The sequence below is a fragment of the Trachurus japonicus genome, chromosome 12, assembly GCF_045865225.1.
Source record: "Trachurus japonicus isolate A0001 chromosome 12, Traja_1.0".
Lineage (NCBI taxonomy): Eukaryota > Metazoa > Chordata > Actinopteri > Carangiformes > Carangidae > Trachurus > Trachurus japonicus.
Window position 1 is genome coordinate 11897069 of NC_140918.1, and position 27099 is coordinate 11924167.

The following is a 27099-nucleotide window of genomic DNA, read 5'->3' on the forward strand; positions in this document are numbered from 1 at the left end:
CAGCCTCAGAGGATGGTTTACACCTTGGCTGCCAGGTGGGTGCAGCAAAGTTGCAGGTAAAACAGAAAGCTTGGATGTATTGTGATTATTTTGAGTAGCAAGATTAACAGGCCAGTACAATGGGACCCTGCCTCCCCAGTATGCAGATAGATCATTGGTTTGCCTGAGGCACTGTTGTCCCTGTGGGGGCGGATGTAACAGAATGCCCAGGATCCAAATAACAAGGGCCAGCCAGCCACAACTGCAGATCACACACACACACACACATGCACACACACCAGCACGACTCAGCATCAGCACAGCCAACATTGTAGATTAATGGTCTGCTCACTCTGCTGTATTAGTAATACGCATTAGCCCATTCAGGATCATTAAAAAACCTCCTCTTGAGTTTCTCTTTGTTTTTTCCTCCTCAAAAAACACTTGTTTCACCAGGCCAAACGACCTGCTCTCTTGTAACTGTGCAATAGATCTGTGTGTCTGTGAATGTGTTTGTGTGTATGACAGATCACATTCTCCTCAGTGCGACAAATAGGAAGTTTTTTTTTTTTTACACAATCCATAAGTGCATGCAGTCCAGAACTTCTGTACATCCCACATAGGCGCTGGTGAGTTTTAAACTCTGATGCAACACCATGTAACACTCTTGAGCATGCCTCAGGGGGGGAAACTTTTTTTTTTTCAGCACCATCTTGCAAAAGTTTTAGTAGCGCATTATCTCCCCTCGTTATCACTGGAGATCTGTTATAACTCGAACAATACAAGAAGGTCCAGGATCAGATGACAGGAAATCAAAACTCAGCACTACCTGAGCACCAGCCAAACTGTTTCTGTTGAACCAGAATATATTGTTTGCATTTGCACCAACAACCTCATACTCAGTACTTGAACACTTAAAGTCCATCACAGTTTTTACATGCATGGCCGCACAACACATAGCTGTAATGTGGTTTACAGCACAATCATTCATGTCCCTATCTACAGTAGTACCGTTTATACAATTTTCTTTATCAGAGATGAATGCCAAAGATGATTCACTGTAGTGCATTTTAATGTCTTCCAGCAGGTTTTTCAAATCCCTCATTTTCTCCTCCCACCCTCTTATCAAGAGGGTCAGTGGTCAAGCTTCTTATTCTCCTCTCACTCGCCCTGGCACTGGATTGCACTGATGATGAGACGTACAGCGCTGTAGTCAGAGTGATATATGGTCATTTTAAGGAACGGTGCTGAGTGTAGTCTTAGCCGCAATAAGTGAAGCACTTCAACCATGGCTGCTATCGGCAGATTCTGGTCTGAGGGTTTGAACGAGCAGACGAGCACAGAAGTGTCTTGCTTGCTCTCGGCTTCAATAGAGGGAAGAAATGGCGGTTGCGTGCTTCGTCTTGTCATTTTCACTTCATCATCTTCACAATTAGCCGTTGCTGATAAGTGCACAAACTGATTTATCTTCTAGCACACAACTCTCAGCCACTCTCTGACTCATTCCTGCTTGTGTAAAATCTCCAAAAAATCCAATCCAATCCAATCCACTTTATTTAAGTAGCACATTTTCAAAACATAAAAGTTTACCAAGGTGCTGCACAGTGATTTACATAAAAGACATAGAGCCCAAAATGGTAAGAAATCGTAATGAGGATAAAAAATAAAGATAAAATAATAATAATTTAAAAAGAATAAAAATAAATGGCTCTTGTTATACAGTCTCTAAGATGTTTATGGTTCTGCTCCATATACCTCATCACAACTGAAATACTCCATTAGATTTTAGTGAATGTGAAAGACGCAATCCACTTGAAATGGGACACTGAGATTTATATTTTTATTGCAAGCCTTTCACTGCAGAAATTAAAAGACACTACTCTTGTTATTCTTTTTTTTCTTACGTCTTCAGTCGTGTCTTACTGTGTTGTACGATGCTGTTTCTTTTTATTGGCATTTTATTTGTTATAGATAAATAAAATCCAAGCTTCACTGTTTTGAATCCATATTTACCATATTTATGATCTTATTTTGTGGTAATCTCTTGATTCTGCTATTAAAATGCCCATTCCATCAGAAAACCAGCCATTATTTCAGTTACAATTCAACATTATGAACTTTATGTGGTACTTTTGTTAAATATTCTTGACGATTATACTGAGAGACAAAGAGAAAATAACATTCTAAACCAGATATGTTTGTCCGGTGTTACTGTATCTGAATGTGTGACTAACAGGCAAGCTACTGTATGCTCACTGTCACACTCAAAAGAGGATCCAGGCGCTGTTTGAATTATTACAGTGTATACTGCTGGAAGACAAACATTTTGGTCATCTGAGAGGTTTAATATCTTATGTACACAGACGGCAAAAGATTAGAGCATCACAGATATACAGCTAGCTGGCTGCTGGTGAGGCCGATTCAGTGTTGACCTCTTTGATTAATAGCAAATATTGTGCTGGTTATTGTGGCGCCAGTGACGTTAGTCATGTCAAACACACATGAAGTGGGAAATTACTATAGTGGCTTGAGGGATGGTAAGGATACTGTAAGTCTCCTTTCAATTTGTCATGCACACTCATCCTTTCATGTTTCACTTTCTGATGGAAATTGTGCAAGTCAGTGATTATGCTGGTTTGCACAGGAATACAGCCACTATTGTGAATCAGCCACTCTTCAAATTGCACCTTACTTAATGGTACATAATGCTATGGTTCACACGCACACACACACCCACTCAGTGATGAAAGGTAGGTAGGTACTGTAGGTAAAAGTAAAAAAGTGGGCACAAATAGGTCAAACCAGAAATCTCACACCTTTATGTCCCACACTACCCTCTTTTTTTTTAATTTTTTTATTTTTAAAGCCGCCCTGTTCCCAACACCTAAGGTTTAACTGTGACATTTTCAAAGGACCGCTGGAGCTACATGATACGATTGTGTCCAGAAAGTCTGAGATTTAACGCTCGAACACAAATAGCAAAGCCACATCCTTTCAACTGCTGCTCTGGATTTTATGAAAGATGAGGGACACGCCAAACCATTTGGGGGCATTTGTATTGTATTTATGACCACAGCCCCGTTCTCAATAGGCCAGCAAAAATCATTTTTTCTTTTATTTTTAATGCCAACATTAATATAACATATCATTTTATTCAAAAGAGGTGAATTAGCACATTGGGAGCTTCATTACTTGAAAACCCTTGAAGCCGGAGTCACTGTGGGCGAGTGCTGCAGCCTGTCTCGCTTATGTGGCTTAATGTGGGAGCCACTGTCGTTCAGAGCTTTCTTCCTCTCTTTATTCTTCCCTTGCAATGTTTTGAACTGAGCCGCCAACAAAAAAAAAGCTCCAGAAAATTGGCAAATCTACATTAAACCAAATTGACCTATTAGCTGCTCCTTCACAGTAAAAGCCTCAGAGCTTTGCCAAAAAAATACTACACTACTATTATGCAAATGCAATCTCTAATGGCGATGGCTCTCTGAAAGCTTATTTCATGTATGATAGTGATATGAAAATACATCCTGGTGAAATTGCATGCATTATCTCTAGTCTCTGAATCAGCTCACAGGTCCCCTGAAGGTCAAAGAGGTTAATGAGCTCAGCGTCAAAGTGATAAAATGTGTGTGAGGGTAAGTGCACACAGAGTCAAAGAGGATGACGGAGGAAACTTTTACGCTGGTTGTTGACTATAACTGTGTTATTTAGTTATGGATTTATGATGCAAAGATTGAATAATTCATGAATATATGGAGATTCAAAATTCATCACATTCATCATTTTTCTTTAATTACTGTGAACAATCAATAGCCGGAGGACAAAGTTTAAGTTTCTCTGGATGGACTTAAAGCTTGCAGTTTGTATGGGAAACAAGCTCAATGGCTCCAGCAAGCAGCTAGTTAGCGTAATTCTCCACAAAGTCTGGACCCAAATTCACCTATTAGCACCTCTAAAGCTCATTGGGTGTAGACAGATTTACCCTTGGGCAGACCACACTAATTGTCCACTGTTTTATGTCTTTATTCTAAGATATGCTAAGATAACTAGCTGCCAGAGGTGGCCTCATATGTAACAGTATAGCTATCTAAGTCTTGGCAGGAGTGAGAGATAGAAGAGAGTACAAGGAGGAGAAATATTAGGCTTCAGCTTGCCAGGAAGTCATCAACAATCATTAGCATATTGTCTTTCACTCCTCGAGAGCACCAGCTACAGTATTCATGTATTTTTTTTGTGTGTGCGTGTGTCTTCTCCACCTTAAGCCACACCAGCATCTGGAAAACGCAACAAGACACTGGTCATTGATGCCGTTCTGTAGCCTGTTGTACTCAGATGAGGAATCGATATATTGATCACTTGGTGTTCATAGAGGAATGGTTGTTTTTCTCACTTTTATTGAGAATAATGGGGGCAGAGTGGAGGAAGAACAATGGTGGAATTTTTGCCCATGATTCATTGTGATGTGTTTTTTTTGTTTTGTTTTTTTAACTCAAAGAGGATGTGATAAATTAAACTGCTGTTTTGGTTCAAGCATGTGTAATATTTTGTGTTTGTTTAGACAGGGCGATATAGTTTTTTATGTTTGAGTTTGTCAGTTTATTTCCCATCATATTATATGAACGAAAAAGCCAGCATCTCACACTCTGGTTTCTCCTCTCCTCTCTATTGTGTCTTACAGGTATTTATGAGCAGACATTTCTTATATAACTGCAGCCAACCAATCCTGGATGTGAAGATAGCCTTTTGTCAGGTGTGTGTTCCTTACAGGTAAAAAAGGTACAGTATTCAATCACTTCCATTTCCCCTTCATTGTTCTGTATGTTGTGGCATGTACAGTTTCTGTGTTTCTGTGTATAAAAACAAGCTGAGTTTATACTTAATCCTATTTTAATATAGGTTATTTTTAATGTGAAATATTAAAGGTTGGGATTTCTAGCAGCTCTATAGTATAGGCCTATAGTAATATCTACCTGTAGTGTAATTGCCCATCTCCTCTAGAGATGTGACAATGTAAATACAAAACTCCTGTGGGGGTGTCGTTAAAACTCTGCAGTCTATACCACACGCCTGTGTTACCGCAGGGCTGTGTGATTTGCTACAGGGCAAAACTGCAGGCGATTCCACTGTAGCTCAGGATTATTCAGCCGCTATGCATGGGGTGTCTGCATGTGTGGCTGGATGTTTAATGGCCACTGTAGATGTACCACCGAGTGCACGGTTACAGAGGCTACAGCCCAATGTATTGAAATAATTAGATCATAGATTTGGGTGGCTTGTCAGCTATGTTATATATAAGTGTATTACATCACACATATTAATTTTTCATGGTTTTTGTGGGAAGTGTTTGAAACTCGTGCCTCTCAGTAAAAACAGAGTGGTCCAGCTCTGTTTGGTTTGTGAGCTGTGTTGTAGTTACCCAGTCTGTAATTACCCGATATTTTTGTTGTGGCACCATTTATGTGACTCCTCTGCACAAGTAATTACAGCCTGATTATTGTATGCACATATGAATAATATTTGTTAGTGGAGTGAGTGAAGAGTTAAGTTTAGTGGCACTAATGCCATTCTATGGATATTAAAGATTATGTAAAGAAAACTGCTCTGACCTGTTATGTTTATGCTATTTGTAAAGATTAGCCTATAATGCCTGCTTTTTATGCTTTTTGTTGCTGTTTGGCAAAGTACCAGTAAAGATGCATAATAAATGCAGATGAGCAGTTGGTAAATACATATTGACAGCAGATTTAACAACAATAATTGAAGAGCATGACATGTATTCTATGTATGTTGTACTTATTTTTGTGAATTAATGGTTTTATTACTTTTCCAGGCAACACTCACATATTCCACATCGTCAATAACAGATGTCTCCTGTTGTGTTTGCATCACGCAGGGTTTTGGAAAACAAGTGGATGTGTCATATATTGCCAAACATTACAACATGAGCAAAAGCAAAGTGGACAACCAGTTCTACAGTGTAGAAGTGGGAGACTCTACCTTCACAGTTTTAAAACGTTTCCAGAATTTAAAGCCCATTGGCTCTGGAGCTCAGGGAATAGTCTGGTGAGTACTCAGCAGTGCGTTTCTTTTTCATGTCATATCAGGCTATTTGAATTGTTTTTGTTAATGCATAATTATCTCAATTCGCTGTTTCCATGACAATATTGTTAATTTGACAGTATGAAAATCATAATTTCACCTTGATGTGGTTTCGTTACACCTGACCAATCAGAACATCTGAAAGCACAGCAGGCAGCCATGTGACTCATCTTTGCAGAGACTGTGTGACGAGCTTCAGTGGAAAAGAATGAGTTTGACAGTAAACATGAAGGAGACAGTGAATGCAGAAACATTTCTTTTTGGTCTGTCATCTGAACAGATGATGGGCTTTGATCCTGTATTGGCAAACAGGTGCACCTTCCTTTAAAAGTTTTTTTTAAAGCAGCAAATGAATATGAATTATCAGCTTTTTTTGATGCAAGTAAAAATGTCATTTTCTTTAATCAGTAATGTTTGTAAATGCAGTAAAATGCAGTAAAATCTGAATGATCGTCAGGTAAAAGGCACAAATTATTATTGTATATATATATACCACTAATTAACATGAAAAAATAGTAATTTGTTTCCACAAAATAAAATCAGGAAAATGCCAGCCCCCCATGAAATTTGAAAGTGAAAGACAATTTTCGCAGCTTCTGTAAGAAAGTGTGAAAATATCTAGAATACACTGGTGATTCTCACTAGAAGCTGTGAAACACTAAAACCTGTGAAAAGACAAACAGGGTTTCATTTAGCTACCATGCAGAATTGAGATGCGCATGTTTGTCATAATTCTGTCAGTATCAGGCCATTCATAATGTTTGAATTTGCTTTTGGTTCATATCCTCTCCAGCTCTTTGAGCTGATGACATATCTGTTGGGCCATAAGGGGCCTAACAGGATGGGCACTTAAGTGAATCCTTAATCCGGATTGCAGTGAGAGTTTGTATTCATTGTAATTCATCTCACGCCTGCCCTGTCAGAACGCAGTGGAAGGACTGCCAAGGCTCCACTTAAAGGAATGCATCTTACAGTCTTTGTCAAACACTGTCTATAAGTTATATTTATGTTAATGCTGTGTCACCGTGGTAATATACCTGCCTCAGAGACCCCCTCCCCGGGATGACCCAAGCTGACATGTTTTATTTCAATGTGTCTTATATGGTGTTTTGAAGATTCACAGGCTGTCAGCACTAGCACTATAAACCCCCTGCCCTTCACTCACCCTGTTTCATTGTCCTTCCTTTGCTTCCCATGCCCTCACTCCTTCTCTCCTTCCGCTCCAAAGCAATTTTGTGCATTTTCAAAGGAGCTTGGGCCGCCTGTAACTGCTAATGCTGGGACTGTGCCCATTTGAAGGATATTGTAGCGATGGATGGCGGGGAGACAGTACAAATCTAATTTAACCTGCTCTGGTGTGTGTCGCTTGGCTCTTCCCACAGCTGTCATCTGGTGTCATATGGTGCTGGTATTACCATGACCAAACCACATAAGCCCCCTAAAGATTGATAAATATCCCACTGATTATAGAGATCAAATGGGACATTAATATTAAAAGTAGGTTTATGTAGATGTTAAGAATGAATCACAAACATACCACTAGACCATTAGACCATAAATGAACAAGTAGAATGATGTGGTTTCAATACATTTACATAAACATTTGTCTGGTTTTGTACAGTACAGTACTTAGACTTCAAAAACCAGACCATATGCACAAAAGCAGGGATTGATCTAAAAGCCTCAGCCTGTGAAACTCAGCAGTGAGTGAGTATGCATTCTGCCTTTCTTATGCAATCGAGAGACTCACGCCCGCATAAAGCCTGAGAACATGGTAATGAGGGAAAACTTGTATCACTGCTGTCGCTAAAACTCACTCTGCCAGTGTTGTCACCCACACAAACGTCCCCAATCTGTGCACATCTCTGCCCTCATGACTCGTGTGTTCAGTCAGGATGAGCTTCCAGAAGCATCTTAGGAGGGATGAAGGCTTTAAGTAGTTTAGCTGGTCATGACATCATCTTTCACTCAGCTAGAAAAGTGATGACTGACTCAAATCCCTATTGGATCAATGCTTTTATGAAGGCTCCACTGTTTCCATGGTCACACATCATCCCTGGCCTGCAGTCTCCACAGAGACATGACGAACCACAGCGTATCCCACCCAGCCATCTACAAACCCACACACGCCATCGTCTTGATTAGGGTTGCAATAAGGCTGCGTACAGATGCCTCGAAACTCGATTTGCAGCGTCTTGTCGGGAGAATTTGTCGCAGAGGCCAGATAGATAGAGCTGAAAATACGATATGCACGGCACTTTTTACAGCAGATTTTCCTCGTCTGTGTCTGGGCTGCTGTACATTGAAACCCGACATAAATCTACACAAAGAGCCAAAACCCTAAAGGTTCTCAGGGGTCTGGATTGTGTTGAGCCAGCAAAGAATTCACTCGGCTGTAATGACCTCTAAAATGGGTTGAGCCACTTTCTGGAAAGAGAGAAACCATCACCATATAACTTACTCTCTCTGTTGCATTGTAGGCTATTTTGTTTATATCCAGCATCAATAAGCATTTTAGATTGATAGATATTTGGATAAAGTCATGTTGTTCTGTGGCTATTTGCTTTCGTGCTAAGAGTTAAAGAATCTCTTAGCAATACCACTCTCATGTCAATAAAATGTGATGAATATCACCGACAGCTTATTTTAGCATAGCAAATAGCAAAGAGTGGCTAAAAGCTAGCTTGACTTGTTTGTCCTCAATAACATAGCTAAACTAACTAGCTAGCTTGTTAACACATCTGTGCAAATACTATTGTAAAAATGACCTAATGTGGTTTAATGATGATTCTTATTGACCCCAGTATTATCTGTCCTTTTGATATGGAGCATGACACTATTGGCAACTTTGGCACAAAATGTATTAATGTTGATACTGGGTTTGATTTAGGTGTATAACCCAATGCTATCAGTCAACTCTCAGCAAGAAAACATGTTCCTTAAAGATGAACTATTCCCATAAATGTGTGATTGAAACAAAAGCTTATTTTTCATTCTCCGTGGACAGTCACATTGAATATGAGTTTAATGTTTCTCTGTAACTGACAAGCCTGTACCTTTGAGGAAAAATGTTTTACAAGTAATCTGCCACCTGTTTGTTTGAGGTTTTGTTTGACTGGAGATGTGAAAAATCATCCTTTTGTTTTTTTAACCAATGACATTCACCATGGATTGCCACAGTGACATCCAATCACACGCACAGTGAATCATCCAGCTATGAACATGAGAGGAAAATTGCTTCACTGGACTCAGTAGCCTACCTTTTTTTTCTCTCTCTCTCTCTCTCTGTCTCCATGTCTCTCTGCAGTGCGGGCTATGATGCTGTTCTGGACAGAAATGTAGCCATCAAGAAGCTGAGCAGACCCTTCCAGAACCAGACCCATGCCAAGAGGGCATATCGGGAGCTGGTGCTCATGAAATGTGTCAATCACAAAAATGTAAGTCGTTCAAGAAGAGCGGGTGAAGGAACGCATGCATGAGAAAGGAAAATGTTTCCATTGTCAGAATAAAAACCCACTTTTTAGGCAGTGTCTATTTTTGGGTGCCGATAAATCCCCTCGCTACAAAAAAACGAGGAGATGAGCGAGTGCAGTGTTGTGACCGTGCTAAATTCCATGCCTCCAGAAAAGTAGCGAACTGGCAGGAGAGTGAAACAGAGAGCACTTGAAGGCATGAATGTAATCTCCAGTGCTGCAGTTTGTGCTCTGTTCTCCCTCTCCCTCTGTCTCTCCCCTCTATTCCCTATCCTCCACATTTGTCCCCACTCTTTTGTTCCATCTCACTTCTTCGGTTCACTCCCTCTCTCAATCGCCAGTGTCCTTCATCAGGGTCATTATTGGCTTGCATCCACAGTCCCTTGCTCTAACTCTCATTTCATGTGTGTACTGTGTATGTGTTGATCCTCTTCATGCTCTTCTCTCTTCCAGATTATCAGTTTATTAAATGTCTTCACGCCACAAAAATCATTAGAGGAATTCCAGGATGTGTGAGTACGCTGTTTTCTTCTTTGCATAATGATATTTCCATGAAAATGTTTAATTTAGGTCATGTAACTTGCAACGGGAGTGTTGCTTGTTTTAATTTAATCGGATATATCACATGACAGAGAAAAGAAGGAGACTTAATTGTATTATGCATTATGTGCTCATTACTCCTTCGCACCTGCAGTTGTGACAAGACAGCCGCTGGAGTGTAGACAGTGAGAGTACTGTAGGTGTAATCTGAGGCTGCAGGAGATGTTCTCATACTGAATGATGAATGAGAGCGTGTTCACTTTTAGAACAATCTCTAGGCGAGCAGCACTGCAGAGGGATTCATATATCTCTCCATTTTTATGGACAGAGATGGTGGAAGGGCCGGCTGTACATTTCAAATGATTTTAATAGACAGCTATCAAATTCCAAATGCCTCATCAGCGTCTGAGCCGATAACGTCTGTTAACCGCTGTCAAATCAATAAAAAAAAAAACCTTTTCTCAGGTACCTAGTGATGGAGCTGATGGATGCCAACTTGTGCCAGGTGATTCAGATGGAGCTTGACCATGAGAGAATGTCCTACCTGCTCTACCAGATGCTGTGTGGTATCAAACATCTGCACTCAGCAGGGATTATTCACAGGGTACGGAAGCAAGACGTTGTATTTTTTTCCTTGTTAAAATCCTGATTATGGTTCTCATATCTGTACCAATGCCACTTTACTGTCTATGTGAGTGGGTGTCAAAGGGTCAAAGGTCAAGGACCAGGGTTTGATGCTGCTCCAGACACCACAACTGACAAAGTCCTTGTTACTGCAAATTGAATAAAACTTCCTGGCAACAGTAGGATTTAGCAGAGACATCGCCACGATGCATTTGGGAGAGACAAAGTTTACAGTTTCATGTAGTAAATTCATATTTAACTAACACAAGTAGAAGAATTTCAAGCATCTTAGCATCTTGGGAAATATACAAATAACTGCCAATAAAATGAGAATTGTTGTAGATTTACTGTAAGGTTTTTGCCTTGATTATGAGATCTTACATTTTCCCAGCTAGCAGCTTAGCCGACCTCTGGCTGTAATGTACTAAATGGTCAGAAGTCATTGTCATATTGATCTAGTAGTTTAGCCTTTGGTATCAAAATAATCACCACCTCCTTGCTTTGCCTGTTCAGTGCAGGCAAGTATCTTAGTCTGCTCCTACATGCAGCTACATATCTGTCAATCCTCTTTTCTTTTATCCATGAGGAAAACGAATGGACATCATAAACAATAACATAAACACATACCCAAATAGTAAAGAAACTTAGTAATTAAATAGAGTTTCTCATGTCAATCTTTCCCCCTCTCTGCAGGATCTCAAACCAAGCAATATAGTGGTGAAGTCAGACTGCACCCTGAAGATCCTGGACTTTGGTCTGGCCAGGACTGCAGGCACAAGCTTCATGATGACCCCTTACGTGGTGACTAGATACTACAGAGCCCCAGAGGTTATCCTGGGCATGGGATACAAAGAGAATGGTGAGAATTAATGAGTCTGAGTGTGTGTGTGTGTGTGTGTGTGTGTGTGATCTCACATGGATCAAAGTCAGACATCTTAAAAGGATAACACTGCAGTCATTCTATTGTTTCTGTCTCTTCATTAATACACACAGTCTTAGCCCACTGATGTATTTACTACAGTCAATTAAAACATTTCATAGATACTTACTTAACAGTCTGTACAGCAGTATTTGCTAATATAGTTATATCAGTGAGTAGTAGAACTATTTCTCTCTAGTTAAGTTCTTGTATTGGCAGTAAACAGTGGGCATTAACGATCATTGAATTAAAAAAACCTCGCAGACATCCTCTGGTCAAGTTTCACTCTGCAAATCAGCTAAAGTGAATTGAAGTGTTGGAGGTATGAGTCACTGATAAAAGCCTGCAGAACATCAGCCATGTGATTGAATGCCAGAAAAAACTGTGACTCATTAGCCATCTTCCTCTCATAGATGGAAGCTGCAGGCTCCAAGATTTTTGAATTTCTTGCCACTAGTTAGTCCCTCTAAGGCTCTGCTTTCTATTTTGCTCTGTCTATATTTGTATTTCTTGCTAATTTGTCTCTATGTAACATACCTCTCACTAATTATTTCTCCCTGGCTGAATAACAGTTACTCTCTAATCACTGTTGCTTCTTCCAGAAAGCTAAATGTGTCTGAACACTAACCTTTGCCTCCCTCTCTTTTCTTTTGCTCCCCATCCGCCTCACCCTCACCTCTGTGCGTGCAGTGGATATATGGTCGGTGGGGTGCATTATGGGAGAAATGGTGCGCCACAAAATCCTTTTCCCTGGTCGGGACTGTATCCTTGTTAACACAATAGCAGCATGAATTGATGGTAACGCTGTTTACTTTGTTCCTGGATGTAGAGCTTTTTAAAACACTATTTTTTCTTAGCTTGAAAAATACTAAGTGCAAATGAATGAAATAATGGCTATTTAGCTTATGTTCAGGTGGAGGCATAATAGTTATGGTAATAACCATAATGATTCTATCACATTGTATTTGTGTTAGTTTTTGTTTTGTCCTGTAATGTCTTATTTACACTTAGTTTGAAGGTAATTACCTGGCCTGATGTTCTCTGTATGTTACTGAGGTGAACTTAACTACACTCACATCTGGCTGGCTTCATAACACGTCCAAATGATCTTCTTTTAACACTTTTAATACAACCTGCAATAACACTGTTAAATAGGCATCATAAGTCCTTACTTACTCTTGTCTGAATCTTAAGCTTCATTCAGCTGTGCATTTTTACATTTTGGCAAGAGGAAGTACCCCCCACCCCCATTCCTCTCTCAACCATCTCTGAATATTTAAGTGTGTGCTATTTGGAGGCTTTCTGGAGTGCTACCTGGTGGGTTCTCCTGCAGTGAGTCGGGGGGCTTTAATTGCATCCCCAAGATGACTTCTTTCTGCACGATGGATTTGGATTAATAGTCACCCCCCCCCCATGCTGAATTTGCACATGTGTGCACACGTGAAGTGCATCCTGACATCTGAGGGTGCCCACATGTGTGAGTCAGACGTTTCAGTGAATTAATTATGAGTAAATTAATGTATTCATCATCAGTGTCTGTTACTAATAGGAGCCTAGTTGAGCTCACTTTGTGGGTGTGAGGACAGTTCAAATGTTAAAGGCATTAACAGGAAGTATGTTAGGGACAAACCTAATCCTGACAGGACCGATACCACCAATGAAGTCCTGTTGTCTGTGTAGCCAGAGTCTCATACAAGTACTTAATCTGTGCCATGGACCTCAATTGTTGACCAAAAACTATTAATAACACTGCGAGCCATACCATCGCACTGTGTGACATGGTCTTTTATTATGACGAACATGGCCACTGTAGTTGGTTTTGAGTCGATCCCACCATCCAAACACCATCCAGCTGCAATAGTCTGCCATATACGTATCCAGCTGAAAAAAGTCCCAACTAACCCACTATATGTTCAGTAGAAACAAATGGGCTTATAAATCAGAATATATTGAGTAACTGAGTAGTCAGTAGTACTGTAGCTTCAGTTTTTACATGGGATTTGTAAGTTGTTTGGTAGGCAGCGAGACACACCAGACCAGTGAGTCTGCAGGTGCTGAACTTGCAGTCCCCGAATGATTAATGGTCTGGAGGACCAGAAAACCCCTGCAATGAGCTCTGCAATATCTCTCCCATTCTGTCTCTGCTTTCACAATGACCTGAAACTCTTATCATCTAACACTCCATCCGTTCACACTATAGATCAGTGAAGTGTAGCTACACACACTTTTGTTAATCTTCTTGCTTATAGATCAGTTCTGGACCGGTACCCTGCCCGTTGCTAATCTTTATTCACTTCATAGGCTCTTCGACCAGAGGTATTGACGTGGCTGAAGTTACCTGCGCTTCCCTCCTGATTGTCTGTCAAATGATGATATAGAATAGCAGTCTGTCTGCACAGGTCACAGCCTCAGGGTAACTGAGTCTTCCATGGCCATTTAGTACTTATATAAGAGGCCGCTGAGTGATGGCAAAGCAACTGGAGGTTTGTTCTGTTTTGTGGCGTGTCATTACTAATGAAATGCACATCTGCATGATGGCATTTATTGTATATTGTCATGGTGCAGAAATAGAAGCCTATTACAAGTTGAGATGAGTCATCAAAAATATTTTGAGGATAAGAAAAGACAGGGATCTTAATAATATTAATAATAATACCTTTTATTTGTTGGCGCCTTTCAAAGCACCCAAAGGTTGCCTTATAGATAAAAGAACAATAATAGAAAACAACGGCATAGATAACAGAAAACATTAGAACAGTACAGTAGCAAAATAAATATACAAATTATAAACATGCAGAACATACAATACAGAAGGTTAAACGGATGGATAAACAATAGGGATCTTGATATAGAAATACTTGAACTTGAAATATAGTTATTTACATTATATGCACTATAGGTCATATAAGGTATAGATAGAGGTTGAAGGTGATTTTTGATTTATTCTGGTAACGCAAGTGTGTGCGTATGTGCTTGTGCCTATTGCCTGTGTGTGTTCATGTGTGTGTGTGTGTTCATATGTGTGGTCCTAGTGGACATGTGGTCAGTCGGCTGCATCTTTGGAGAGGTGATAAGAGGGACGGTGCTGTTCCCCGGGACTGACCGTATCCTTCCCACCCCCACCCCCCCTTCCTCACCCTGCTTCATTATGTTAACCTAAATATAGTAGAAAACCCACAGTGTTTACTTGATAGTCTTTGTGCTCAGGTTGGTGTTGCGCCAATTGCAAGACATGAATAGCACAGCAGAGTCATGGTTTTTTTTTTTTTTCTTTTTTTGGGGTGGCAAGTGACACATTGAGGAAAAAACACCTCAAGCTTCCTGAGTGAATCCAACAACTTGCTGAAGAGCCACGGATAAGAGCCTCAGTGGATGATATTAAAAAAAAAAAGAGAAAGTGTCTGGCTGAGCGCTGGGTGGATGGCAGCCAATGTGCAATGGAGACAAAAAGGAGGTGGAAGTGTGTGGCGTTCCAGCAAGATGAAGTAATGGGGATCTCTGGTGACCCTGGCAGCTAACTACCTCAACTGGCACTCGGTGTGAGAACATGGCGAGGGGAGGGGCATCAGTCGCAGTGTGTGTGTGTGTGTGTGTGTGGAAGGGGAAGAGAGGAAGTATTTGTTGTCAACAGGGAGGGGAAATACAAGCTGACACACCCCACAAGCATATTGCACACACAAACACAAACCACCTTGCTTGTTAAATAAAAAATGCATATATAATTCTTATGAGGATCTTTAATAACAGCTCTGTGCGTTTATGACCCAGTTCTCGCTCTTTGGAGAAGCTCAACAATGTTAAGAGAATAAACATGGCTGTTATTTCAAGTATTTCAATCCAATTTTATGGCAGATAATTAATTCATGCATAACTAGGGATCACTTTAAATCCACTGGGTTTCCAGAAAGCCAAAAAAGAATAATTCCCATAATAATAGAATAATGGAAATTATAATAGAAAGAATAAGATAAGATAGGAGTAATGGGAAGGGGGGAATAGAAAAGATTTTAAAAGACATGTTTTAATGAAATTTATTATTAAAAAACACACACAGGGTTTCATCCATTTTGATTGAATGCTTGTAAATATGACAACCTCACTTTGGTTAATGTGGAACATTTCAACCTTTTGTTCCTTTTGGGTTTAAATGGGACACAGCTGTGTTGAGTTCAGAAATATTTTAGGCAACTTGGTGATAATGTTTTTTAGTCTCGTTATTTAGTGATTATACTCTGGATAACAGGCTTGCTTGTCTCTTTATTTTCATTTTATTGTGTCTAGTCCTACTTTCTACAAGGAGGTAAAAAAAATAAAAAATACAGTTAGCAATGTGTGTCACAGATATGCAGGTTGACAGGAGGCTGCATATTCCATGTGTGTGTTTTTCCTTAATCCTGACCCACCACATCAGACATCGACCAGTGGAACAAGGTGATCGAGCAGCTGGGCACGCCCTCGCCAGAGTTCATGAAGAAGCTGCAGCCCACAGTGAGGAACTATGTCGAGAACCGGCCAAAGTACGCGGGCCTCACCTTCCCCAAGCTCTTCCCTGACTGCCTTTTCCCTGCTGACTCTGAGCACAACAAACTCAAAGGTGAGAAACTCCAGCGAAGGAAGAGGACTGTGTTTCAGCAGTTTTATCAGCTGGCAATAACCACCTTTACGAGGCACTGTCCTGCATGTAACCGTACCCTGTCAATGTGTCCTTCATTTTATAGACTGATTATTTGAATTTAAAGCCTCTGCAGGTCTGTGTAGTATTGAAAGACACACATAACTCCCGTCCCTGTGTGTAAGTCTGTGATGCAGAGCTCTGCAGTATTTCCAGGATGATCCCTAAAGACTATGATAATCCACACCGTGCTATCACTCAGGATTTCTTTTAATGCTAACCACCTTGGTTAAATACATAAACCCTGACTCATAACATGTTCAACAGCTTACTGTCCATGTAAGACATAATAACATATCAGACTACAATATGATACAATACAATACAACTTTATTAATCCCAAAGGCAATTGGTTTAGAGGAGTCAAGCTATAAACCGTCATAGATAAACATTCACACCAACAATAAAACTACAATTAAAGACATAAAAACTTGGGATAAAATTACTTTAAATACTTTAAAGAATAATAATTAATATTTTTGATTGATAATCACATAGAAGATAAAGTTATAGTTTGTAAGAATAACGATTAAAGGAGCTATTTGTAGGTTTACTATTATACTAACAATTACTGAAGCATGTCAAGGAACAATCAGCACCACCCAACCCTGGTGTGAACCACATTTACAGCAGAGAAAACAAAAAACTTGGCCTTTTAAAACAAGTTTTTTATTACCTATACAAAATGTTTGATGCTATCGAATGTGACATCTTTCTATGTGAGTGTTTCAATAAACTACAGCCGGTCCTGGCTTTGATAGTAAAAGAGTTAGTGCTGAGTCGCCTCTGAGAGCTGTAGATTCTAGGTTTGGTTTATTTCTTATAGAAAATAAAACTTTTACCTCCAAAACTTTTTTTGTTTTACATTGTGCCTTAGGGTCTCTACATTAAACTGAAATATGTTCCCTCAAATGTATCTTATATATTCTGTAACCTGTGCCTTGGTGAATTGAATTTCTCACGCAGCAGGTTAACCAAGACATCATTTCTTTCTTCTGCCTCAGCTGAGAGGTGCAGCCTCTCCTTCCTAGTATTTTAAAAAGTGGAAATTCTCCTCAATGAAAAGTAGCAAAATATGCTTTTTATGTCGGCCCGCTCTCACATCAAAGCCCCTGTCTGGTAAAATTCTCATGAATCACTTCTGTATACCGGCAGCTCCCTGCCGAAGTGACAGTGTTAAAGGAAATGCACCCAGAGAGAGAGAGGGAGAGAGGGGGGTGAGGGAGTGTGAGACCGGGTTGAAGTGCGGCTGTTTTGTATGTTTTGTTCTGTGACAGGCAGGAGCTGAGTCTGACATCCTTTGGGCTTTGGTTAGTTTGAACTGTATGAGAGAGAGGCAGACAGCACCGTAGGATGGAGGGGAGGAAAAGTGAAATACATAAAGAATAAGGGGGAATAAGAGTCATTTTACAGATTCACCGTCTTTTTCTTATTGAAGTGTTGATGATGCTGAGGCAAAAATGTAAAAAAAAAAAAAAAAAAATGCACCGGGCTCATCTGTCTTTCCTCTGATCTCAATTCAACTTCTTCACTCCTTTGCCACTGGAGAGCTATTTATAGTGAAGGTCAGTGTGTGTGGGTGAGGGATGGTGTGTGTGGCTCAAGGGTTCTCGATTTCAGATCAGTGCATGAGGGCCTGAGGGCGTCGAGTCTGACCAGCTGAACGTCTGGTGATGCTGATGGCATTTTGAGCCGAATGTTGTATACGTTCAGAAGCCGAATGTTTTTGAAAACACACTGCATTATAGATATGGGTGCCCTTTCAAAACTACACTGAAGTATAACCAGTGGGGGAAGGTTATCTTTCAGATATTATTAATTCATTCACACAAGTTCGTTTTTGCATCAAACAGAAATACAAAAGTTGAATATATGGTCAAACCAGAATCTGCGAATTTCAGTAATGATGAAAGAAAGGGATTGGTGAAGTATCAAAGAATCATCTACAGTGCTGGCCATAATTATTAGAACATTTGGCATATTGAAGCGGTTTCAGTTGGTTTTGTTTACTTGGCCATTAATCATCATTATGCAATGTCACACAATCATGTTCCTTCACAGAAGAAGCCAAATTATCTACAAATTCTGGACCTCAACCCCATCAAGCAAATTGCGAGTTGGTCGATAAACTGGACAGATCTATTATACAATCAAAGAAAAACGATTGGCTTGAGTAGCAGAAGGCATGATGGGATAACATTAGTGTTCTCAGGAAATATATTGACACTATGCCAGAAATATGTGCTGTTGTTACTGGTGGAGATAGAAAATATTGAAGTTAAAAGTGGATAGAAACAGTGGGACTCACTTTATCTGATTGTGCTCAGTGCATATATACAGTATGCATATTTCATGAACATTATGAAATGAAATCATGTTTTGGAGGCAAAAAAACGGTCAGCTGTTCTAATAATTTTGGCCACCACTGTATATGTTGGCTATTATTACCACGAATTGATTTATCAAATCCTCATTTTATTGATCTCAATCATGTCATTTGGTGTCAAACCACATTGAAATCAAAGGAAGTGTAGGAGTACAGACCTTTGCAAAGGCTGATGTCAAGTGTGAAAATATGATTTCCTTGTTGGAGGTAAAAAGTTGTCCATAAAGCTCAACATAACGTCGTCAGATTTCTTATTTTTTTCGACTAAAAATCTGAGGAAAATCCAAAGTGACAAACGAGAGCACCAAACCTCCACAGCCTGAGGAACAGCTTCGGAGTAACATTATTTTTCAGGGCTTAAAAATGAAAGTAGTTGCTGATTACTTACTTGACGATTGACTAATCAATTAATCACTAGTCTCTCCAGCTGTCTGCATCTGTGCAGACATAAGGTGGATTTTACCAACATATAATCCGTAATAGGAAATAGTCAAAATAAAGTCATAATACTCTTTCCCAAAGCTCTCAGTCTGTGTCCGTCAGTCCACATGTGATTGAGTTGAGCCTGGTTTCCTCTTTGACAAGCTGCTGTTGTTTATTATTCTCTTTAATCCCTGCCATTTCCATCTCTCTCTCTCTCGTCCTCCCTCTCTGCTTTATTATGTTTCAAATCCCCCTCTGGCATATTAGTGGCACACAGGAATATTTTCTTGCCTCATAAAATCAACCAGATGTTGTTTTTCTTTTTCTCTTTTTCCTTTTTTTTTTCTTTTCAAACCAACAGCTAGCCAGGCCAGAGACCTGCTGTCTAAGATGTTGATCATCGACCCTGCTAAGCGGATATCGGTGGACGAGGCCTTACAGCACCCCTACATCAACGTGTGGTACGATCCAGCTGAGGTGGAGGCGGTGAGTAGGCCTTTGGCAGAGCCGTGTATTGATCCCAATCCCGATCCGAGCCCTCTCCCTCTCCCTCTGTCTTTGATTGGTCAGCACTGTTTAGTGATTCTCACTTTGCATTTTCATTATTATAGTGACAGTGAAGCATACATCGAAGCACTTTATGATGATTTACAAGTCAAATATCAACTTTTGATGACCCGTAACAGTGAAAATTGCTGGATCAGTGCATTTATGATCGTGTTTGAAATGTTTTGGTTTACATCTCATTTTCATTTTTTCTCTCACATTTTGATTTTATTCTTTACATCTGAGTTCTGTAGATGGAGCAAAAATAACCCAGCGTTTTTTGCTGCCACACTGTTAAAAGAGAGACTTAGTGCATTGTGCTGTTTTGTAATGTAAGAGTGGTGGTGTTTCTGGTTTATTTGGTGAAGTCTAATTTCTTCATCCGTGCCTCATTAGTATGAGGTGACAGTGAGATTGGGAAAAAGCCATCTGCAGCTCGATAAAACTCCACAGATGCCACTTCTACTTGCAGCAATACACTAATGAGTGCATGACCTACTGATGAATTTCAGCTTTACTGTCTTGTTCTGTGAAATAACCTGCAGGTTATCAGTAATACTTCACATACACCTCCATTGTGTAGTTCTGAATCATTTTTGGGAGATTTCTATGACTGTGCACTTGTTCTACGTTGTGTAGTTGTTCATATTGGTGATTTTTAATGGTTTTCAATGATGATTCTGTTGTTAGAGTTGATGTGGTGTGTATAATATGGCTGTGAATGGCATTTCAACACGTTTTCTGCTGTTTTCCCCTTCTCTAATGTCATCTCATGCTGATGAAGGCCAGAGATCTCATCCAGTTATCCATGGTAAATAACAACCGCCCTTCATAAAAAAAGAACAACAACAACAACAACAACAAAAGAAATATTCATAATATCATATATTTATATATCACAGGCCAAAGCACAATCTGTATACGTCACCATATCGAAATGTCATCAAAGGACCAAAGAGGCCTGATTGTGTAGTTGCAGGTCAAAGGGATGCAGCTATTGTTATGCATGTGTTTCTGCCAAATCTCCAAGGCTGCATATGAATTCTCCTCAAGCTGTGTTAAAACTCCTGGACTATTCAACTCATTTGATAAATCCTTTGCTTGAAGAAAACCCGCCGTCCCTCCAAGGTCACATCAGCGACTTTCTATGGGTGGTGCTGTCACCTACAGTGACAAAGGAAGGAGGATTATATTGTCAGGGTCTTCTTGGAGCAGGAGCACCATGAATAAGTGATAAGGGGGGCCTGGCCTGGGTGCCAGGCAGCATATTCGTGTCCTGTTAGATGAAATGACAATCCTCTGTGGGAAGGATGTAGGCTACGTTAGGACTGGACTACTCTCCAGATTTGTTCTTACCTCCTTCCTGTCCCTGTCAGCTGTTTAATCCCAATTGTAAAGGTCTAAAAACATTGTGATGTATTATGTGTCTTGAGGTCAAACAATGTATTAACATTTAATATCATGTAAACCAATCACCGTTGTACGTGATTGAGGGAAAATGACTGTTTATTTTCCGTCATTTGTATTTATTTTCATGTCTCTGCATGTTTCTTTTACTCGCATAAAGTACACGCTAAAAGACAATCAGATGTGTTCCTCATGTTAAGATATGTTTCCCATCCACATATTTTATTACGTTGTCACCGTGGTTATGTGTCTAGATTTGATGCGTCATTATGCAAACATGTAAAATGTCGTACCTGAGGTGTTTTTTGGGTGGATTTTCTAACTCCAGGTGATGTCAAATGAATCTGATGGCCTTGGATGTTTTTTGATAAACTGTTGCTAAAATGGTATGTATTTCTTTTTCCCACTCCCTCTCTCTCTCTCTCTCTCTCTCCCTCCTCCAGCCTCCACCTCAGATCTACGACAAGCAGCTGGATGAGAGAGAACACTCCATTGATGAATGGAAAGGTGAGAATTTATTACTCCAAGCAAAGTAGGCAGGAATGGCCCAAAGTGAAGTGGAGCGGTCTGTCAAAAAATGTGGAGATACTTTAAATTTACTGCAATGAATGTGTAAGAAAAACAACTATATTATAAGCAAATGTGTATTTTTAATGGTATTGTCCTTTTATGTGTTTGTTTATCTGACTGTCCTATCTTACGTATAGTTTTATTAACGCTGCATCACAACAATGTTATTGTAACTCGTGCTGAAAGTTATGTCTTTTCCCCTCTTGTATATAAATACATTATTATATTATATTATATTATATTATATTATATTATATTATATTATATTATATTTTACCTTATATGTTTTGATGACTGTCCTCTAACTTTGCTCCATGCTAGAACTCATCTACAAAGAGGTGATGAACTTTGAGGAGAGAACGAAGAATGGCGTTGTGAAGGGACAGCCTTCACCTTCAGGTACTCTCAGTGCATAACCCTAATCGCTCTGTAAGTGAATTTACTATAACCTTACTGGAGTTTCCCCTTTGTAATTAGAGAAACCCATTGTGCTGTTGTTGACCATGCGTCTCTGTCCCTTTGCATCTCAAGTTGAATGTCGTTCAGTCCGGTGGTGTCATGGCGTGCAAAGTGTTATTTGTTAAAAGCCGTTGTTTGACTGCTAATTACTATAATAATAACTGCTAATGTCGCCTCTCAGTGTGGAATATTTGATATTAGATGGTGTGTGTACTTTTATAATTGTGTTTGTGTATATGTATTTGTATAAACATGTCATGACTTAAGGTTTGGGTCCTTTGGGATCCATCACGGGAAATTTCAGACATTTCATTCTCACTGACCCAAGCCAAGTGCTGTTCCCATAGTTTGCCACAGAGAGGCAGTGTAGAGTCACGCTGCTGGTAACACCTTGAGCACAACCAAGGACCTACTGTTCTCTCTGAGATGTGTGGAAAATAGCTTATTGCTAAGCAGTCACTCCCCATTAAAGCACAAACAACGAGTCCATTTTGTAGATTAGAAAAGCAAACAGAGCTGCAGCAGAGACAGCAACATCTGCTGACCAGGACAGGAAACTGCCAGATGTGCTAGTGTGCGTGTGGACAAACCACTGTGCATAAAGCGTATCCAGCCTCATGACACCCAGCACATCCCAAAAAGGGGGATTAATGTTTTGCATCTCTGCAAACAAGACTATAAGATGAATTTCATGTATATTACAACAACATTTTTTAAAGTTTCCTCTTTTTAACTGTATCGTCATCGATCTGTCTCTTATAAATCCATGGTTGCCATCTTTCGTCTACTTCCCATCCCCTTTATAATTAAGCTGATGGTCTGTCCTGCTGTCTGATGCTGAGTGCAGCCGACGCAGTGCAGTGTAGGAGCTGCAGACGGCAGTGTTTTACTGCAGCAGGACAACACAGGAGCTTAGAGCACGCACACACACACACACACACACACACACACACACACACACACACACACACACACACATGATGCCTCAGACAGATCCTATAAACTCTCTGGGGTTACCACATCCATGCGCTGGGTGTTGGAGATTTAATACCCTACTATTAATATTATAAACTACAAGAATTATAATCCCACATCATAGAGTTTCCTCTAAGATTAGTCTTAATTCATTTAGGATTTAAAGCCGCAATTAATCCTCCTTTTCAGTTAATCTTTTTACAACTACCACTCTGGTTTATGTTGAGGTCGATTTTCAAGATGCAGAATTATTCACCTCCTCGATGTTGCTGATCTTTAACAGATATTTCGGGATGTATTTACTGTAACTAAACCTACAAGTGCAGTGGCTGCTGCTGGAATGGATGCCAGTCAGTCATTAATCCTGATTTGTTTTCTGCTTTATTTTGGGTCAGCTAAAATGCCACCACCAGCTTCCATTAAGCAATTACCTCCCGCAGAGAGGAGACACGCAGAGAAACAGCAGATTCATGAGTTGCACTCACTTTACTGTACATGCCCTCTGCACAAATTATGGGACAACGGGCGTGCTTGGAAGTGGACGTGGTTGTTTTTTAGTGATGTCTTCCTGTTGGCAGCGCCCTGATTTTGCACATCCTCCATCCTTTTTAATCAGGCTCTACTCTTTCAACTCCTGTGGCAAAAGCAGACTGCCTGTTTGTTTTTTTTCTTCTATTGATTTGATCATGAAGTTATTGTCCAGAACAGGAGGATCTAATGAAAGTGCTGACCAAAAAACAAGGGGAGGGATGACCTGTGTGGTTTCCTTACACCTCCTGCTCCCTCTGTATGAAAGGATGGAGATGAGATGAGCTGCCTTATCTGAATTAATAGCTCTTAAATGAAATATCAAAAAAAGTTTACTGCTGGCTGCTTCCACCTTTGACTCTGAAACAAGATCAATATAGGAAAATTGGATTGTTATTTAAAAAAAGGGTAAAAGCCAGAGCAGAAATGAAGCTTGCTTCCCGCCACGTCCGACCACAGGAGACACTTTGATGATGCATAAATCTCAAATCCTGTCAGACCACCTCACACTTATGGATTTCTGTAGCACTGCAGCCTTTGATGATTTTTCCCACTGGAGCCAAACTTTAATTACCTCTGTCTCATATAGACACACTGTGATTGTTGTGTCCCACAGCTGTTGTTGTTGTCGTCACTATATAGCCTCTGTGTGCTTGTACTTGAATAACAATCTCTTGTTGTGGCTGTGTTTCTTGACCTGGGACTCTTGTTACGTTGTAACCCCCTGCTGCTGTTGATTCCCTTAGCACAGGTGCAGCCGTGAACAGCAGCGAGAGCCTCCCTCCCTCCTCCTCTATCAACGACATCTCCTCCATGTCCACCGACCAGACCCTGGCCTCAGACACTGACAGCAGCCTGGAGACCTCTGCAGGACCCCTGGGGTGTTGCAGGTGACTAGCCGCCTGCCTGCGCAACCCCATGTTCTTCCGAAGGTGAAGAACGCAACAGAAATGACCAACTGCAAAAGAAAAAGAAAAAAAAAATGGACAAAAAAATAGAAAAAAGGGAAAAATATAGAAAAGTACAGATCAAAATTAATATATTAAGAGCAAATACGTGAGATATGGAAATACAGAATCTGAAATGATGAAATCTGAAGCCTGTGCATTGTCATTCAAAAACAGCAGTGGTATTTAAACTGAAGTAAAAATGAGCTGAGATATATGTTAACGATTCTCTAGTTGCTTTGCTTATATTACCCCAAATATCTTGTATACGGCATCCAAACAAGATGACCAAGTGCTTAGACTTGCATCTCCTGCAAAAAAGTGCGTATTGGCTGGCTGCTGGTCTCCCAATTCCTTTTACAAAAATGACCTATGATGCTCCAATCACTGTGGCAAGGTGGGCTGCCATTGTTGCTCATCACTACTGTACAATACAAACTCCTCCGTCCCACCCCCTCCTCCTTACCCAGCCCAACCCCCCCCTCATGTACTGACACCGACACTGCTGTATTTTAACCTCAAGGCTTTGTCCTAGACTCCCCCCACCTCCTCCCAAACACCACATCATCCCCCCCTCCCTCCTCCCCCCTCCCCCAATGTAAGGTTGCCTGATTTGCGTGTTTTTATGTGGTTCTTCTGCAGGGATGTGTAGTCTCTCTCACCCCGAGCGGTGCTCTCCCTGCGACACTTTGTAAATACTGTAATTCTGTACAGCTGAAGGGCACACAGAGCGGGACTGACGGCCAGTACACTGGGAGTTTATTTTTATTTTTATTTTATTTTTTTCTGACTAGCGCACCTTGCCACATCATCGCTTTCCACCTCAGTTGCCCCCCTGCCTATTGCTGTAGTCCTGCATGGTTAGATTTAAAACAATGCTAATCTCAACTGTATGCTAAAATTAGTCTGTATAGAGACTTTTGTTTATATATGATGTAAACTAACTCAACTCCAGACATGGAGGGGGTCTGGTCACAGAATAGGACGTGTGAGTGTGAATGTGAATGTGAATGTGTGCGAGTATGTGTGTGTGTGTGTGTGTGTGTGTGTGTATGTGTGTGTTTGTGAACCACAGACAAGCCATTAAGACATTAGTAAATGTCAGGGCTGGGTTTGGGACTTAAAGGGTCGTTACACTCAAACTTAAATTATTTTGATTGTGCTCAGACTTCGTGTGACTACATGTAAGGAGTCTGATTTGTGTGTAACGTCCCTTTTATTTCCCCTGGCAGTGTATGATTGATTGGTCCCGCCGCCACCACCGCCACCACCACCACCACTCCTTCACCACTCCTGCATGTCATTGTGTACCATTAACCCCTCGTAGGCACAGGAGGTTGGTTGATTTCACTGTGGTGTGAACACATGGAGACTCTTCTTATTTATTTGACTCTGACACGTCGAACACTTTCGGAAGCGAGATACAAGTTTCCAGTCTGTAGTTTAACGGGGCGGTTGATGAGTGTTAACCTCGTAGCGATGGCTTGTTTTCTTCTGGAGTAAATTCACGTACATGATTTCACATCACGCATCGAAGAAAAAAAAGAAAAAGAAAAATGTGCTGTGTTTTTGTTATAATATGAATAAAAAGGGAACCGGACAGAGGCCACCTATCAGTTCTGTTTTTTTTTTTCTTAGCTGGAAGATTTATTTATTTATTGATCTATTTATTTTGATAGATGGAACCTGAATATGGCAAGTGCCTTTTGGAATGAAGCATTGCAGGTGCAGAAATCTTTTTTCTCTTTTTGTTTTTTCCCCCTCTGCTTCTTCTTTTTCTGCCTTAAAACTACCTGAGTCCCCAAAACTGTTCAATCTCTGGTGGGAAATGAAGCAAAACACTCTGGCCAGATGTTGCCGCTTTAACTTGAGGTGTCAGCAGCCAGTGACTTGTTTTGTGAGGCTTTTAGACAAATCTGTTGCTCATGCTATAGTTTTCTTTCACACGATCAAAGGTTTTCCACCCATTTCGATTTCAGTTTTCACTGAATCCGTCTCCATAGGACTAGATCTTTCTCAGACTGGGACACTAACACACTTAAACACTTAACATGCATCGTTTGCACTGAACTTTGCAAAGGCTTGGCAGCTGTAGTGCACTCTTTGTCTCATTCACGCTGTCAAGTTACAGCTTAGTAAATCACATCTAACCTGTGATTGTGAGAACCCATTGTGTTGTGTTTCATTGAAGTTTGTTGGAAGATAAGAACCAGAGAATCATGCAGCATGAGAATGCATCTATCCCATAATATATTTTCACTTTTCATAACAATTTTAAGCTGCAGTATACAATAAGCTTTAGATCAAATTTGCATTATACTCGGTGTGTCATTATGGAATCAAGGAGGAAGTTGTCATTGTTTTAGTTTCCACTGCCATATTTCATGTTTCCATGCAGGTTTTGTGGGTTTAAGCCGTTGAAGTGACCACTGACTAACAGTGCTGGGTTTGAAATCATATTTTTTACAAGCAGAGAAATAGCTTTACACTGTAATGATCTCTGCTGGTGAACAGGAGGACCTTCTGGGAACTGTGAGCTGTGAACAACACAAACA

General features: G+C 40.3%; 1 protein-coding gene across 23 annotated transcripts in view; it reads left to right on the forward strand.

Moving 5' to 3' along the window:
- Positions 1-24730, forward strand: part of mapk10 (mitogen-activated protein kinase 10) — a 37230-nt gene extending 12500 nt beyond the window's left edge. For 2 of the 23 annotated variants that reach the window (XM_085793195.1, XM_085793175.1), the window contains 13 exons: positions 4655-4726; positions 5870-6039; positions 9383-9512; positions 10002-10060; positions 10554-10692; positions 11406-11571; positions 12322-12393; positions 16043-16225; positions 19474-19598; positions 20443-20469; positions 21509-21572; positions 21957-22034; positions 24349-24730. In XM_085793195.1, the coding sequence (XP_085649321.1) occupies positions 4655-4726; positions 5870-6039; positions 9383-9512; positions 10002-10060; positions 10554-10692; positions 11406-11571; positions 12322-12393; positions 16043-16225; positions 19474-19598; positions 20443-20469; positions 21509-21572; positions 21957-22034; positions 24349-24491 (1428 nt within the window). In that variant the 3' untranslated portion in view covers positions 24492-24730. Of the gene's footprint in view, positions 1-4654; positions 4753-5869; positions 6040-9382; positions 9513-10001; positions 10061-10553; positions 10693-11405; positions 11572-12321; positions 12394-14663; positions 14736-16042; positions 16226-19473; positions 19599-20442; positions 20470-21508; positions 21573-21956; positions 22065-24343 lie in introns of those variants that run through there. The other 21 variants (XM_085793181.1, XM_085793180.1, XM_085793186.1 and 18 more) reach the window with 20 other exon arrangements.
- Positions 24731-27099: the final 2369 nt, after the last annotated feature.